At 40.8% G+C, this 18,277-nt stretch overlaps 1 protein-coding gene across 9 annotated transcripts in view; it reads right to left on the bottom strand.

Annotated features, from left to right (window-relative positions):
• The window catches only part of Spn (Spinophilin), a 171,735-nt gene that overhangs the window by 13,002 nt on the left and 140,456 nt on the right, over positions 1–18,277 (bottom strand). For 6 of the 9 annotated variants that reach the window (XM_065230361.1, XM_065230358.1, XM_065230362.1 and 3 more), the window contains 4 exons: positions 10,081–10,134; positions 9,243–9,452; positions 8,126–9,182; positions 7,565–7,845 (listed from right to left, as the gene is read on the bottom strand). In XM_065230361.1, the coding sequence (XP_065086433.1) occupies positions 7,565–7,845; positions 8,126–9,182; positions 9,243–9,452; positions 10,081–10,134 (1,602 nt within the window). The remainder of the gene's footprint in view (positions 1–7,564; positions 7,846–8,125; positions 9,183–9,242; positions 9,453–10,080; positions 10,135–18,277) is intronic. The other 3 variants (XM_065230364.1, XM_065230363.1, XM_065230365.1) reach the window with 2 other exon arrangements.

The raw sequence follows: 18,277 nt of genomic DNA, 5'->3' as shown, positions 1-18,277 counted from the left end.
TAAAAAAGTGACTTTAGTGACTATTTTTAGGGAAATAGTGACTTTAGTGACTTTTTGGTGTAAAAAGTGACTTTTTAGTGACTGGCTTCAAAATAGTGACCAAGTCACTAAAAAGTGAACTGCTACCAGCCCTGTGTAAAGGTTAAAACAAAAAATCCGGATAAGTAAATCTTATTGGGGTTTAAAAATGCGTTTTATTTTTCATAGTTCAATGTAACAGCTAAACATTTTTTCAGTATTCCTACTTACCATAGGCCATTGCGCGAACATTTCTTCGTACACGGCCCATCACCTTTTGAACGAGCCCTATTCCCACTTGTTTCCAGTTCCGCTGGAAATCCTTCAGGTTAATTGCAGTTCTGCCCTTTTTCTACAATATGCTTCACAATTGACCAGTATTCAATTGGCCTTATTTCCGGAATATTGGCCGAATTCATCTTCTTGGGAACCACTATGACGCCATTTTCGCGGTACCACTGTTTGGTGGAATTTGAGTAGTGGAAGCTTGCCAAGTCCGGCCAAGAATAACCAATCCACCTCATGCTGCTCCAGAAAAGGCAGTAGTCTCTTCCGTAGGCACTCCTCCTGGTAAATTTGCTGGTTCATGGACCCAACGTAACCCAAGTAACGAAAGTTTCGCTTTTCAGCCCACAACTGCAGAATTTTTTGGGAAATTTTGACTTCTTTTGCATTCTTCCGGTCAACCGACGTATAAAATTCCTGCCCAGGAATTGGATCGAAAACAGCCAGGAGCGGATAAATCGGAATTTTCGTATCGAGCGTGCAGGATCGAATCGCGACGTGCTTGCTCCGGTGAAGCCATGATGTAAACAAATGAACTTATCCTGACAACCAATGCCTACTGTGATTCTATATACTCTTAGCTTGATTTAGAGAAATGTTGAAAAAAATTGCTCAAAACATGCCGTCAGCGTTTTTAATGTGTCCGGATTTGTTCGTGTTCAAACTTTCAATATTTGAAAAAATCATAGTAAATTTATTGATTTTTTTTTTTCAAATTAAAATCAGTTGCAATGAAGCTTGCATGTTTTGATATATCAGCGAAAAATATGGCAGTTGAAAAAGCAGAACTGTAACTTGACCTTCTAATACGATTGAATTTCGGGATGGGACTGATATGAGTTAGCAACACCGGGACCCGCATCATATTGATTGGCACATTCCCACCATCAAACCATATCCCAAACAATAAACACTTTCATCAAATAGCCAAATCAACCGATTGGATTACATTCAATGGAATCACAACGATCACCGATAGCAGGATGCCACCCGACCACTCAGACGATCACAACGCATTAGCAACATCAGCAGAAATTAATAAACAACCGCATTGTTCCCACACTCGAGTACTAACGAAGAACTAACTTCTTAGAGTTGGTTGGAAATGCTATCTAACATGAAGCTTTAGTGTGATAATTTATTAGCTAGATAATGGTCTTAGAGAAGAGGGGAGGTAGATAGTTCCGTTAGAGTACGGCAGTATGAAAATTGAATAGAAGTTGAAAATGAGCGAAGGGTCATTAATGCGACAGTGCAAAGTCAAACGCACACTTCTTTGCCTAACCCGTACGATGTACGGAGAGATTTGAAGTATGGCTTCAAATCTTCAGGCAAAAAAGTGTGCGCCCGCCTTTGCTCATATACTGTCTGTGGCTGTGGAATAGTTCTAGCGACGTTTCATCACTACCTGAAGCCCCACGCTGACGAAAGCATTTCCAGTCGATGGTGTGTTATAATGCAATTCTTCTTTACCCAACTATTGTGTTGCTCCTCTCTTTTTTAGTAATGCATGATGATAGATTACACTATTAATTATATGTCAAGCTTATAAAATCATCCAGAAAATGGAAAAAGGATTAATTTTTAGGTCATCAAAATTCGGAAGTGATTTTCTCGATATAGTCATTTTGGAGTAACGCCCTTTTCAAATGTTAGTCTAGAACTATTCCAAAGCCACAGACAGTGTATGAGCAAAGGCGGGCGCACACTTTTTTGTCTGTAGATTTGAAGACATACTTCAAATCTCCGCGTACATCGTACGGCTTTGGCAAAGCGTTTGACTTTGTACTGTCGCATTAATGGCCCTTCGCTCATTTTCAACTTCTATTCAATTTTCATACTGCCGTACTCTAACGGAACTATCTACCTACCCTCTTCTAATACCATTCTCTAGCTAATAAATTATCACACTAAAGCTTCATGTTAGATAGCATTTCCAACCAACTCTGAAAATCACAAACTTCGCATAAGTCGCATTTGTAATCAGTCTTAATCTATAGAAGAATAATTTTTTTTGGACTTCCTTCTAGGGAAATCCTTAACTTTTACAATTACTTTACTTGATGGGATAAACTGACTTGATGTCCGTAGTTTTATCACATAGTATGAAAGTAAGTAGATGCCAACTGATAGTGGATAGCGTGGTTGTGTGTGTGTGTGTGTGTACAATCTAACCCCCACTGTCCGGCAGTGTTATTATGGAAGAAAACTGCTTTTTATTACCCTTAAATTAAAGCAGGTTTAGTCCGGGAGTTAGAAGGTGTTAGCTCTATTGCAGCTCCAGTGACCCATTTCAGAATGCCTGGTAATTCACGACCACTCCGAGGTCACTTTTACTTACAATAAGCCCCGCATGTTCACTCTACCTTTATCAAATGGATAATGGTATCATAAACACACTTCCAGATTCGAAAAATATTATTTCCAAATCTGGCACGTATATAGTTTTGAAATTTGTTCAACTGTATTAAACCGATTTGAATGGACATTTCTTACCAATTTTGTTTCGAATACCTCTTGATTCATCTGCTGGCAGCACTTACTGGCCCTTACCGGCGACCAACCCTTACTCAAATGCTTCAACTTCCCGGATGGCGGCCCGCTTGATTCACTCCATCTTGATGACCTTCTGTTTGCCTATCAGCCTCTTCCACTTTTCGTCCTTCAGATACAAATCCGGAATAAGATCTTTTTTTTTACACCATCAATTTTAGAGTTTTTTTTAATCGTTCAAATTGATAAAAACCATAAAAACACAGAGACTTTTTTTTAGCAAAATCAAAACACGTCATTTCCCGGCCTTCGTGTTCTTTTTATAGACTATAATTATTTTTAGGTTGCAACTCACGGTGAACTCGGACGGGGAAAATAAAAACTTGAAACGCCCGGACTTATTGACTGTTTACAGAGTACTCCTAACTAATCGTCATGAAGTCATACGGTTATTTGTATAATCTCTGCTTCCGCTGTCATAGTGAAGAAATGTGTGAGGGATTATATGATTGGATAGTTGATCAGTAGAAGGTCTTCTGAATAATCAATCAATCTGAATCCTTGTAAAAATATCCAAGGGGCTTTGAAATTCTCCGAAGTTCAGTGATCGTCTCTGAATTTGCATAAACTTCAAAAAATTGGGAGCACTTTGAAGAAGTACCTTGAACCGTGGGGAAATATCGAGAGGTTTGGAGGAGGGTTATAAATATCAGCAAAACTTTGGGAGGAATGTTCCGTGAATTTTAGGGAGGTCCAGAGAACTCTAATTTATTGAGAAATTCAAAGAACTTCTGGGGAGAAAAGATATCTTTAGGGAAGTCCCAACTATCGGAAAAGTTTAAAGATCTTCTAGAGAATTTCAGGAAAATGTTGAAACTTCATCGAAGCTCTAGAGTAGTTTTGTAGGAGAACTTCAGAGTAGTTTTGACGAGAACTTAGTTCTGAGGAGATCTTCAGAGCAGTTCTGAGGATAACTCCAGAGTAGTTCTGAGGAGAACTTCAGAGTTGTTCTGATGAAAAGTTCCAAGTAGTTTTGAGGAGAACTTGAAAGTAGTTCTGAGGGGAACTTCAGCTTAATTCTGAGGAAAAATGCAGAGTAGTTCTGAGCAGAATTTCTGTGGATAGTTTCAGAATAAATCTGAGGAGAACTGAGGAGTTTCAAAAAGTTCTGAGGAGAACTTCAGAGTAGTTCTGATGAGAACTTCAGAGTAGTTCTGTGGAGAGTTTCAGAGTAGTTCTGAGTAAAAGTTCAAAGTAATTCTGATGAGAGCTCGGAGTAGTTCTGAGGAGAACTTCAAGGTATTTCTGAGGAGAAATACTCTGAAATTTTCATCAGCATTACACTTCAGCGTAATACTGAGGAAAATTTCAGAGTAGTTCTGAGGAAACCTTCAGAGTAGTTCTGAGGAGACCTTCAGAGTAGTTCTCAGGAGAAGTTCAAAGTCATTCTGAGGAGACCTCAGAGTACTTCTGAGGAAAACTTCAAAGTATTTCTGAGGAGAATTTCAGCGTAATACTGAGGAGAACTTCAGCGTAATACTGAGGAAAACTTCAGAGTATTTCTGAGAATAAGTTCAAAGTAATTCTGAGAAGAACTTCAGAGTAGTTCTGAGGAAGAGTTCCAAGCAGTTTTTAGGAGAACTTCAAAGTAGTTCTAAGGGGAGCTTCAGCGTAATTCTGAGGAAAATTGCAGAGTAGCTTTGAGCAGAATTTCTGTGGATAGTTTCAGAATAAATCTGAGGAGAACTTCAGAGTAGTTCTGCGGAGAATTTCAAAACGTTCTGAGGAGAACTTCAGAGTAGTTCTGAGGAGACCTTCAGAGTAGTTCTGTAGAGAGTTTCTGAGTAGTTCTGAGGAGAACTTCAGAGTAGTTCTGCGGAGAGTTTCAAAACGTTCTGAGGAGAACTTCAGAGTAGTTCTGAGGAGACCTTCAGAGTAATTCTGTGGAGAGTTTCTGAGTAGTTCTGAGGAGAACTTCATAGTAGTTCTGAGGAAAACTTCAAAGTATTTCTGAGGAGAACTTCAGCGTAATACTGAGGAGAACTTCAGCGTAATACTGAGGAAAACTTCAGAGTATTTCTGAGGATAAGTTCAAAGTAATTCTGAGAAGAACTTCAGAGTAGTTCTGAGGAAGAGTTCCAAGCAGTTTTTAGGAGAACTTCAAAGTAGTTCTGAGGGGAGCTTCAGCGTAATTCTGAGGAAAATTGCAGAGTAGCTTTGAGCAGAATTTCTGTGGATAGTTTCAGAATAAATCTGAGGAGAACTTCAGAGTAGTTCTGCGGAGAGTTTCAAAACGTTCTGAGGAGAACTTCAGAGTAGTTCTGAGGAGACCTTCAGAGTAATTCTGTGGAGAGTTTCTGAGTAGTTCTGAGGAGAACTTCATAGTAGTTCTGAGGAGAACTTCAGAATAGTTCTGAGTAAAAGTTCAAAGTAATTCTGATGAGAGCTCGGAGTAGTTCTGAGGAGAACTTCAAAGTATTTCTGAGGAGAAATACTCTGAAATTTTCATCAGCATTACACTGAAGAGTGTAATGCTGATGAAAATTTCAGAGAATTTCTGAGGAGAACTTCAGCGTAATACTGAGGAAAATTTCAGAATAGTTCTGAGGAAACCTTCAGAGTAAGTCTGAGGAGAACTTTAGAGTAGTTCTGAGGAGAGTTTCAGAGTAGTTTTGAGGAGAACTTCAGAGTAGTTCTGAACAAAATTTAAACGATTTTCTGCAAAGTTGTAGCTTTGAAGAAAATTTCACATAAAATAGTAAATAATAGAACTTTTTAGCAGTGCAATATGGTAAAAGGCTAGAATAGTAATTTGCATATAATCTTCAAATGGTTTGTGCCAAGTTAGTTTCTTACCAAAATAGTTCAAATTTTGGGAGGCTTATCAAAACTCCATTTGGAACCGCTTGAGCACTGTGGAGCGAAAATTTTGAATTTTGTCTGATGACTACTGTCGTTTTGCAGCAATTTTGAAAGAATAAGTCTTGGATTTTTTTTAACAAAATACGTAAGATTATTATACAATTTGTTTATGTATTTCAAATAATTTTCATACAAGTATTTGAATTTGTAAATTTCTTTGAAAATATCTGAAATATCTTCAAAAGATCAATTAAAGGGTGTCCACAATGAAATTGCCACACTATGAAATTGCTCTAACTTTTTAAACGTTGGGTAGAATTTAATGAAAATTTGGGTGGATTTAGTTCATAGTGCATTATTTACATCCTGCAAGTTTTAAAGTCCTGTGATCAAAACTCGCGGAAATGGAGTCGAAAGAACAGCTCGTGCGTGATAAAATCTTGCGCATTCATCACGAGAACAAGGATCTCTCGCATCTTTCCATCGCTAAAACGTTGGGAATCGTGAATTCCACGGTGTCGCGAGTGATTAAGTGGTTCGAGGAACGGTTGACCACCGATCGGAAGCCCAGAAGTGAAGGAAAAAGTATTCCGTACAACACCAAAAATCACAACCGCGTAGTTGGGGCCTTCAACCGAAATCCGAACGCCTCCGTTAGGGATGTGGCTAAGAAGCTGCACCTAAGCCGAAGTTTTGTCCAGAAGGCCAAAACTAAGGCTGGGCTTCGAACGTTCAAGGTACAAAAGGCCCCTAATCGCGACGAGAAGCAGAACAAGTCCGCCAAAACCCGTGCCAGGAAGTTGTACCTCAACATGCTGACGAAAGTTGAATGCTGCATCATGGACGACGAAACATATGTGAAGGCCGACTTCAAACAGATCCCCGGCAACCTGTTTTTCACGGCCAAGGATAAGTTCAGCGTTCCGGAGCATGTCCGCACTCAGAAGATGTCAAAATTTGCGAAGAAATTCCTGGTTTGGCAAGCGTGCAGATGGCGGGAAGCGGAGTGCACCTTTCGTGACCCAGGACACGATGAATGGACAGGTGTACATAAAAGAGTACCTCCAGAAGCGGCTGCTTCCTCTCCTGAAGGCCCACAACGTCCCAACAATCTTCTGGCCGGATTTGGCCTCATGCCACTACTCCAAGGACGTGCTGAAGTGGTATGCGGACAATAAGGTCAATTTCGTGCCGAAAATGTTCAACCCTCCCAACACTCCGGAGCTCCGCCCCATCGAGAAGTACTAGGCTATTATGAAGCAGCACCTTCTTAAACGACCTAAGGTAGTGAAGACAGTCGAGGAACTGAAGAAAGTATGGGTTTACATGCAAAAAACGGTTGATTCAAAGGTTGTGCAGAATCTTATGGCCGGGGTTAAGGCCAAGGTGCGGGCATTTGCGTATGGACTGTAAATAAAATACGAGTAAAATGGTAAAATGAAGTTTAATAGTTATTTCTCAATCCCTGAAAATTTGATGGCAATCGGATGAAAACTCGAATTTTGCGAATCAATTTTGTGTGTGGCAATTTCATCGTGGACACCCTTTAGTAAATTTCCAAATAGCGAAAATGCCGGCTTCCGCATTTCTTAACCAATCGTCGTCAGGGGGTAAATGAAGTCTTAGGGCAAAACGATGCTCTGAAATATGATGCACTTGCATGCAAAAAATCAGCGCTAAAGGAGGTTAGGTAAAACAAAAGTGCCAAAGCCGCTATTTAAATATTTTCCTGATCTTTTCCCAAATGTACAAAAACAAAAACCGGAAAGTCATTGAAGTAAATTTGTTTTGCATTTTGCTTAAATCGAAGTCGGAGTCGGTTATTTTCAAATCAGAGGAGTTGTAGTTCGTCCCGATTTTTTTTTTGATTTGCTGAAATTGCAAAGCACAATGTGTAGAAACTCACCTGCTCGTTGGACCACTCCTCGACGGGTCCGCTCTTCCACTGGTGCGAGTCCCGGATGCGATCGCTCGAGAAGCTCGACGTCGACCCCGAGAGGTCCAACGTCCGACTCGGCGAGTACGCCCCCGGTGACGTTGAACCACTGGAGACACTCGACGGCGACGGTGGCCCCTGCGATCCGGCTCCGGATTGTCCCAACTGCGCTGGCAGCTGTTGCTGCTGCTGTTGCTGCCACGGACTGCTACTTCCTGGAGGAGATAGATTTTGTGGAAGAATGTTTTTCACTGCATCGTCCGCATTCCGAAAGGAGAAAGTGGAAAAAGAAAGAAAGAAAAAACACCAAAAGAACTACAATTATCTTTTGGTTCTCTCTACTGGCGAATATGTATCACGGTTAGCGACAAATTAATGAATGATGCATCACACAACGCCTATCGCTAGGGTAGCTGATTTGAATTCCGAGATGGGTTGGTTGCAAAATTTTGATCGAAGCATATTAGGCACTTATATAAAACGCACACTGAGAGAACACAACACGCAGATTGGGTCGAGTTTGGGTCTTACCTTTCGGTTGTGCTTCGTTGACGGCTTTCTTGATTTCGACTAGCAGATTCTGGGAGAGCGAAACGGCAGGGCTGACGTGTCGCTGGTTGATTTCCGAGTAATCGTCACTCGAGTCCCGGGAGGAGCCATCGTCCAGGGTTCGCCTTTCAGCCAGTCGTTCCTTGAGCTGCTCCGCTAGCATCGGTGGCGTTATGCCCTTCAGTCCCTTAGGCCGTCTGGATGGATACATCCAACTTTCGCTCGACACTCCACTGTCCTTTAGCTTATCGGTGGACGAGCCGAGATCGCTGTCGTACGAGGAAGCATTCAGATCGGAACCGTAGCTCGAGTTGAGCTTGTTGTTGTCCGACGGGGGATTTCGGTAGATGTTCGGGATGGTTGTGTGCTGCGTCTGGCCGGCATTGTGGTGGTGATCGCCGCGGTCTTTGTTCACCTGAGCGTACACCGGAAGACCGGAATTCTCCTGACCGTTCTTCATGCTGTTCAGCTGCCTGTTGATGATCTGCGGAGTACTGTAGAGCCCAGTATACTCGTGGGATACCGAGGTGGAATCGGTAATTTCATCCTCGCTTTCGTCTAACGCGCAATCGGAGCCGCTATTGCTGTGACTCTTCTTGCCGGGAAGACTCCTTTTGGACAGACCACCCCTGGCTACCAAATCGCTTTTGCCCTTGTTCAACGAATTATCCAGCAATTCGTGCTGGGGAATGGCCGTGTCCAGCTCGTCGTCCTTCTGGGTGGGAAGTTTTCTTTCCACGGTGGCTGTCTTTCCGTCTTCACCTTCCCCGTCGGGCGATAGGTCGGAAAACTCCGTGTCGGACAGTTCGGTTACCAGCTTCTGAAATACGGGCTTTGGTGGCTGCTTGCGGCTCATCTGCGGGGTCAACTTCAGGCTGGTGCTGTCGTAGGGCAGTATCACTGGGAATCCGGCTTTCCGTTGGGTTTCCTGAAGTTCCTGTTCCAGGTGGATGACGCGGTCTTTTAGCTTCTTTACCAGGGCGTTGTATTCGGTGTCCTTTTCCTGCAGATGCTGTAGGTAGTACTCTTGGAATTGGATCTGCAAGCATAGTTAATGTTGGTAAAATTGAGTTCCGAATAAGTGAAGCACGCAACTCACCATATCCCGCTCCCGGTGCTGATAGTCGCGCAGAATCTTCTTGACCCGGCCGTATTTCTTCTCCAGCGTGGCGAACTGGGCCTGGCTTTGCTGCAGCATGTTCTGGTAGTTGTTAGCCTCCTTCTTGATGTTGGCCAGCTCCCGCTCGGTTTGCTTCATCCGCTCGGCCAACAGTTCCGCCTCGTTGCAACTTTGCTGGTACTTGATGAGCTGTTTGATATTTTTTTTTATTTTGGAGAAAAAATGCTATCAGATGGTACAAAGTTGCTTGAATTTAATTTTCGAGTAAACAGGAAAAACCGAGAAAAACCCCACCATTTCGAGAGAAAAAAAAGAAGATTTTCACAGGGAGATTTAGGGGTTACTAAACATCGTGTGCAGTGGTCCTCGAGTAGGTGACGTCTTGAACTGGTACTTACTCCAAAAGTGTGTTTGAATTCAACTAAATTTAAACGTGAAGTTCAAGTGATAGGAATAATGGTGCAGTTTGTTGTATAGATGTTTGTTTTCCTTGATGGCAGTGTGTTCGACATTTCAAGTGTACGTTTATGACGCATGGTAGAGGACATATCACAATCGACACCATAAAGAACAAATAACGGTGATCTTGTGGGTGGTGGGAAACAAAACAGCTCAAATGCACACAACACACGTGTTTATGCAGAGGGATTGGGATGCTTTCAGTTAGTAAAAGGGTGGTTCCAAGGAGGGATTTAGCTGTTACCTTTGGTTTTTTTTAAATATTCGGAATTGGGATTGTTAAAAATGGTTCATCAATAGGAAAGATAGAGACAGAAAAAGAGTTACGACAGTGTTGTAGGCATAAAATCACACTTACCTGTTGTTTAAGGTTAAGGATATCGCCCTCATGCAGTGCAATGGTTTTAAGATTCTGGAAATTTTATATATTGCAGGGATTTTATTTTTCTCAGTACAATCACGGTTTCATTTGATTTTTCAGGGGAGGTATACAGGTGATAGGCGGTCGAATAGTCGATAAACGTAAGGGGGCGGGGGTTGGTTGGATGAATATACGAGTCGTTCAATGCAAAATGGAGTTCAAATTATGTAGACATACTTTGTCTGCGTACAATGCGTAAAGGGGATGCGCCAATCGTTGGAAGAGTATTATTATTACAGCCATCTTATCATGCAATATTTTAAAATGTTAATCAATTAAACTTCAATGCGACTCAAAAATACAGGCAAATCAAGGGAATGCGAAATTAATAGAAGTTTACCAAAAGCATTATGTTGAGATGTTTCGAGCGTCCAGGATCGAGCTCACTAATTTTTACCTTTTTCTTCTTTTTTTTCAATGTGCTTATTTGTTGTGGCGTTTTGCTTTCCGCTTCACGGTGCCAAATGTCTTTTTTTTTACGAAATCTTAGTTTTGTCCCATTCCAGGTTTCCCGGGATATTATTCAGTAATTGAGGTATTATTTTTACTATACGATTTCTTGAAATATTGCTGTTTCAGAACATTTATAAGAATAACAGGTAGTCCATATTCAAAACTTCCATACGAAAATTCCTGTTATTATAATTGTAAGACTAGTCAGAATGGCATTTAACTCTTCGAGCGCTACACCTAAATCAGACGTTTATATATTTTAGTACTATCTTAAGTAATTTTAAATTGATTTTTGACGTTTTTTCTCCTTTGAAGGTTGAGCTAGATTATTCCGAGTTGCACTTTTCCGAACACCGTTACTTCTAGCGCAGGAATCCACTTTGGTCTACTTTCGAATTAGAAAGTATTGCGACTTTCACTTACTTTAAACTATTATTGAATGCTAAAATGGATGCTTGGATGCTAAAATATAGCTTAACGAGTGTAGATTCTACCAAGCAGATATCTGCTAATACACTCGAAACTTACAGCAGCAGTAGCACGAAACAGGCGAGAAACTGAAAGAATATGAAAAAAAGTTCTCACCGGCTGAACTATAAGATCCAAAATCTCTATCTCAATAACAGAATTACAGTTATGTTTAAAACTGGGATTGATTTGGTATATCGGTATATATACTGAACAATGACTCAGTACTAGCCACAATATATGAACCGTCAACTCGATTCTGCGATCAACGAACCACGTCGTCAATCCAATCGATTCGAATAAAAAAATCATGAAAACAACGATAAATACAACGCATTGCATTTACACACCCTTGCTTGACGATCATTATGTTCAACTTGCATTTTTAGTTGCATAGACATTTTTGTTTGAACTAAATGATTAGTTTTGAATAGTTCGTTTTTTTTCGCTCTAATGTTTTTCTCGATAATTGGCTGCTGATTTGGTAAAAACGTCTTTAGTGAAAAACTCGCCAGAACTAATTTCCAACCAATTTTGGAGCCACAACAGTAGATCAAGCACTTAGGAGGAAGCAATTTAAACAGAGGCTGAAACATTTCATAGTCAGCCCGTTAAGCAATTGGGATCACTTATTACACGTCACCATGGCTATTTGGATCAAAAAAATATTACTGCATTTGAGAGATGCATTTAGATCCAGCTTAGGAAACACGACAAGGTTGGCTAATTACAGATCATTCCGGTGAGAACCTTCCTTTTTACATGTTTACATTGTTGTTTCAATCAGTATTTAAAAAAACTTCAACGAATAAGGTACTAAAATTTAAATTGACGAGCTCGGTGGCTACCACTTTTGCTTACTGAGTAGAAGATCATGGGTTTACTCCCAAGCTCATCCAAAATAAAACAATTACTATGGTCGCATCGCCTGCTTAAGCGAATCCTGACCCATCTCCTAACCAACTATCCAAATCCGTAGCATCTATGGGGCGTCGGCCCCCCGTTGAGTAGATGTTACATCAACAATATCCTTCCTTTCCCCGTAACGGAGAAGATGGCCGGCAATGGTAATTGTTATGCTTTTTCTGTTCTGAACTTTGATTTGAGAGCTATTGACTCCTAAATAGTTTTCCTTAACCAATCAGAATAAGAACGTTAAGGTAGATACATGGCAGTTGCCAGTATGCAATCTACGAAATACTCAGTTTCAAACGCAACGCAATTAAATGATTAGTTTTGAATATTTTTCGTTTTGAAACACTCATGTGAAATCCGGAAACTGTAGAAATCATTGAAACAACATTATTTTCCTGGTGGATTATTCAAATTCCCGATTTTTTCTCGGTTTTTCCTGGTGAAAATGAAATCCCGACTTTTTCCCGGTTTTCCTATCTCTGCCTATCTCAATTTGTGATTTAAAATTTTCGCTTGATTCTCCTTTCATATTTTCCTCCATATTCCACATATCTAATAGAATGCCTCATTAAATTTTTTTTAATTACTCTATGGAAAAGTACCGGTCTACAGAAAATGCTGTTAAATAAATATTTCCAGGAATTTACTATGCTACTGAAAAACCATGTAGCGTAACCAATGGTTATTGGTCAAAAGTTGGAAAAGTAACCTTTCCAAAGATATAACAACAGTAGAAAACGAATGTATAGAATCCGAAATACATTATTTTGAAAAAAAAGGTTCAACTTCATTTTCAGTGAGGTGCTTGAAAAGTTAATGATTCAAAATTTTGTAATTCTAGAGTGAATTTTCAAATTACCATTTCTGCTTTTGTCAACAAATATTCACACGTCAATTTGTCGAAACTCTTAGCTCACCCACGCAAGCTAACACTTCCAAAAAAAATTGGGAAACTGTACCCTACCTGATTTGACAAATTCATGTTTGAATCTGTGTTTACAAATCGACATACGGCTATTTAAAAATTCACTCTTGAATTCCACTCATTTAAAATTGCCTAGTTTAAGAATTTCAAGTTAATAAGGAATCCTCGAGAATCTCAAGAAATCAGTTTGAGGTTGAGGAATCCTCTAGAACGCAATACGTATGGTGCGACTTGTTTCGGAGAAATGTTACAGCCGCAACATGTTTGTGTACTTGAAACTCGAGGAAACGTACACTCTAAAAAATCTTCACGTTCGATATATGTGAACTATCACGTAACTGATCTGTACTATATTTGGAAAATCTCAAATGTTACGTGACGTTAGTAGATTTGACCTGAATTACACGTCTTGTACACTAAAATTTTTGATGAAATCTACCGTATATTAACGTAAACAGATTTAGTGTATCTGGGTTGTTGTGTTTGGGACTTATATATTTCCGCGAAACGAGATTTAGGTGATTTTCCCGGTCAGGTCTAGGAATTTTTCGGGTTGGAAAATTTCTCGACTTCCCTGGGCATAAGAGTATGATTGTACTTGCCACACAATTATACTAATGCGAAAATGGTACAGGTATCGAAAGCTCTCAATTAATAACTGTGGAAGTGCATCTAGAACACTAAGTTTGAGAGCACGCAATAAGCTAATATGCGATAAGCAATAAGCTTGAAATGTGAAGAAGAAGAAGAAGAAGATGACGGAAGTGTTTCTGCTATCTAAAGTTACAACAAATTTAAACAGCACTGTTCACTGCGAATTTTCTACCTTCTTATAGTAATCTGCTTGGAAGTCGATTTGGAGAAACTTGGTTATGACGCCATGGCGGCTAAGCACAAAAGAAAAGGGCAATCGCTTGATCCCCCTTCTGATGAAATTCAATTGAGCAATCAATTTTATTTGCTCACGGATGATGAGAATGATCAATCATCCAAGTAAAATTCTAGTAAACTTTCCCGGCTTAATGCCAAGAAGGAAAAGATTCCCCCTATTGTGATAACCACTACCGATTTCCATGCTCTTCGCATGGAACTTTTGAATTTCGTGAAAGTTAAGTTTTCATTACAAATTGGACGTCGGGGTGAATGCCGTGTATTGGCTGAAACCTTGGACCGATTTAAATGTCTTCTGAAGTATCTTACTGAGAAGCAGCACAATTTTTTTACTTACGACACCAAAACTGAACGTGTGTTCAAGGTTGTCATGAAAGGACTGCCCAGTGGTGAATCCCTGGATCAGATCAAAGATGAACTGGCAAAATTACTTGGAGTTGTGCCACTCCACGTAATCAAAATGAAAATGAAATCCCGTCCTGGCGATTCGCGCAACGGGCTTTCTAATGATTTGTATTTAGTTCACTTCAAGTCTAGTGAACTAATCAACCTTAAGGCCTTAGAAAAAGCTAGCCTTATGCTCCATTTCCGAGTGAAGTGGGAACACTTCAATAAGACTGGAGGAAATTTCCATAACCTCACCTAGTGCCACGCTTGCCATTTTAAGCATCTAAATCCATCTACTTCCATTTTTTTGTAGGAAATCTTCAAAATCTTCATCAATCTTCTTAAAATCTACTCATCGTACGTGCAGTTAAGCACAGCAAAACAAAATCGTTTCTGCATCGAAGATAGAGTCGCCCCCCTCGGGCCTTTTCAATTGTTGATCTTGAAATGTGAGTAGGCTGTGCGTGTGTTCGAACCTGACGTTTGTTTTTTTTCCGTGGCCACATGCCAGGCAGCCTTCAGGTTCAATTGGCGAAACTTGGAGAGTTCGTTCCATTTTGTAAATTTTTATCTTTTCAAACCAGTAACGTTGGGGGATCACCTTTTTGTGGTGCGTTACTGGTATAAGATCTACCACCGAACCCTAGTCGTGAGAACTTCAAACTAGGGAATCAAGATTTTCCAGTAATCAAAGGATCACGTTTTAGTCCTTGTTACTTTTTATGACTTTATAATAGTGACAAGACTCGGGTAGTTACGCATTTCTATATTGTATATTTCAAATCAAAAATATTGTTTATGTTCATAGATTTCACATAATCCTTTTCCCTTTGTCCTTTTCTCCTTTTCCTTTCCCTCTTTTCCCTTCCGAAAGCGAGTAATGGCGCTATAGCCACAAGTCATAAAAGGCTAGGACAAGAGTTAGTGCTCATGCCCCAACCGCCAGAAGAAAATGGAGCATCACTTAACCTTTCTAGCTTTGATGCTTCCAACGACAAATCAATCATATAATTATTAAAATCGGAACGTACGATACGAGATGTCCACGTTTTATCCATTTATTGGATTCTGAAGCATGGCCCGATGTTTTCTGAAGCATCTTGCCCCTTAAATGCTGCACAGTAGGCCTGGCCGTTTTGATATGTGTGACGCATCTTCGATGTGAAACATATATTAAATAGACAAGAAAATGATGTAGGTATATATATCATTTTCCAGGATGCTTTCAAGAACTGGCTGTGTTGGTGTTAGATTAGATTAGAACGTCGCCGTTCCGAAGTCAATCAACTTGATATAGTAATGGTGATCGATGAAAACGGCGTCATCTTTGATGTCCCGGTGCAGAATGTTTTTTTTTTTTCTTTTGGTTTGTTTTTCGTCGATCTTGTTTTCCGTGCTGAGCACCAATGCTACCGACGCCAGGAAGGCAGCTCCCACACCTGGACCCTACCTATCGACCCATCAAACTCATGAACCGGGGACCAACGGCTTTACTTCCCTTCCGAAGGAAGGCGTGATCAGAGATGTTATGCCTCAGAACATCCCGGCGGCGCCGACTGGGATTGAACCCAGGCCTGCTGGGGTGAGAGGTAATCACGCTTACCACTACACCACCGGCGCCGCTAGGTGCAGAATGTTCAATGAGTGCATTTTCAATGTTCCTCATCAGCGTGTAATGTTTGCTGTTTGTTTGTTGTTGTTTTGGGTTTTGCAGGACAAACAACGATAATTCTGTCCAATCAGATTCATAGCTTTGATTGATATATAACCAGCGAATCCAAACACATAAAGCAACCAACGATACAGACAAAACGGTTGCTACGACTACCATGACAAACTCGCTCTATAACATAGCTCGATCCGAGTGGTAAAAGGATAATGATATATTGCTTGCCTGCTTTGTTGCAATAAACACGGATGAGGACATAGCTTGATATGGATCGAGAAAATACATAACAAAAAAATTCCCACTAACACACGTGTATCATCTTCGGCTCTACTTCGTGAAGCAGTTTGCCAACAATTTTCTCGTTTCCTTCTACCGCCCCGAGTGAGTTGTGTCGCACAGACTGCTTGTCATGAAAAAGAACGAAGAAGATTATATCATTATTGCTTTGAACTTCTGACATAGCGTTATTATTCGGTTCGTTGATCGCTTGTCATTTTGTCATTTGGAGATATTTTTGATTCCTTGTATATAACATTCGAACTTTCAAACCTGATAAAGAATGTTAGGTTTTCGAATGATTTCGAGTGTAGGCTGATTTTTTTTTTATCAAACCTATAAATTCAAAAATAAGGGTTGAATTCATTTAAAAACCAGCGTGCTTCCAAAAACTCTGTAGCACACCTACGGCCAATAAAGGAATAACTGATGCTGAAACAGGTGCTGAAGCAAGAAGCTTAAATTAATATTAGTATTATTTGATGCAAATTTTACAAATTCGATCTCGTTTTATCATTCAGAATGCTTTAAACTTCAATTCTATGGTATCAGTCTAGGGGTAAGACGGCTGCACTAAGAGTTAATATTTTCACAGCGAGTAAATTTGAGTAACTCATAATTACTCAAGGGGTGGTCACTCTACACACTTAATTTGCGCCAACATTTTTCTCAGTGTACCTCAGTGTGCCGCAGCTGTATCGGCAGTGCCACGAAGTCATTGAACTGACTTTTGTTTGCTTGTGAATAATGCCTTGCTTGGCAACCCGGTATTTTAACAGCTCTTGTTTTTGTATTGATTTTCAATGTTTTCAAAAACAAGCATCTTCGGCGGAAGGCCGACCCCGCACAACGAACGTCAATAATTAGTCAACCAGCCCTTTTGGGAGCCGGCGGAGGAAACGGATTTGCACCGAATTGGTCACCGCCCGAGTATGATCCGTCGGAAAACTGGAGACCAACACCGGCCGGAACACACGTTGGACTGATGAAGGACGCACCGATAACCCGAAACGGACCAGCCAACTTCATTCAACCGGCACAGCAACAAGGCGCAGTGATGATGGCCTACGGACTCGATAACAACACAGCCAACACCGATAAGCTGTTCAATTTGTATCGCCTGTATGGAAATGTCACAATAAAGTTCCTGAAGACCAAAGAGGGTACCGCCATGGTCTAGATGGGAGACGCCATCGCAGACGAACGTACACCCTGCCGGACAATTACTTCCCAGGCCAGCAAAAATCGTATTCTACACTTATTCAATACCCCACCCGTATGCCGTCCGATGCTCTGCTGCTGACTGCATTCACCACCAAGGACTGCCACCCGCCGCAAGTGCGAATGTTCCTGCTGAAATCGGAAAGTTCCTCCTCCGGATTGGTCGAGTTCCCGAGCGTAGCCCTGGCGGTGAACGCCATCATGAAGTGCAACCACAGCGCGATTGATCACAAATGCACAAAATTTCCGTTTATTATGAAGCTGTGCTTCTCCTCCCCCAAGAAGATGACCGGTGCGTGGAGCGTTAGCTTTCTTTTTCAGCATTGGAAGCAGCCGCAGCCGTGGGAGCTGCATCGCTAGTTCGTGTAGCCATGGCCGGAAACCTCGGTCAGGTCAAGATACCGCTGTCAGCTGTTCTTCGTCTGGGAGGAAATGTGGATGCGACTGCCGTCACGGGTGTAACGATTTTGAGAATCCATGGCGAGACTTGGTGGAGATTCACGGTTGCTTTGAAAATAATTTGATTATAGTGTGGCAACATCAATAACAAATTTTGACACATGCACACTGCGTAAGCGCACAAAAAGGTCAGTGTTGCCAGTACCTTTAAAGATCATAAAAATTGTAACCATGGGTGCCAAACAGCGTCAATGCCGACGCCTGAGTCTGCCCCAGTTTGATTTTGGCACACTGTGTAGAGGTGACCAACCCCTTGTAATTACTCAAAAGTGATCAAAACAGTCTCGCATTCGTCAAAAAATTAAAATTAATCAGTATAAACGAACATAAGCTGTCAGAGTAATCATTTATTTTAGTTTTGTATTCTTGCAACAAATACTCAATAATCCATGTGTATTTATTTTCAGCATGAATTACTCTTATAAGCGTAGTCTCAGAACAGTGGTAGGACAACAAAGTAGAAACATCAT

Source organism: Ochlerotatus camptorhynchus, unplaced genomic scaffold, assembly GCF_037179485.1.
Source record: "Ochlerotatus camptorhynchus isolate MF236.1 unplaced genomic scaffold, CSIRO-AGI_Acam_v1.1 ptg000330l, whole genome shotgun sequence".
NCBI classification, from domain to species: domain Eukaryota; kingdom Metazoa; phylum Arthropoda; class Insecta; order Diptera; family Culicidae; genus Ochlerotatus; species Ochlerotatus camptorhynchus.
This window is presented reverse-complemented; position numbering and strand designations above follow the sequence as displayed.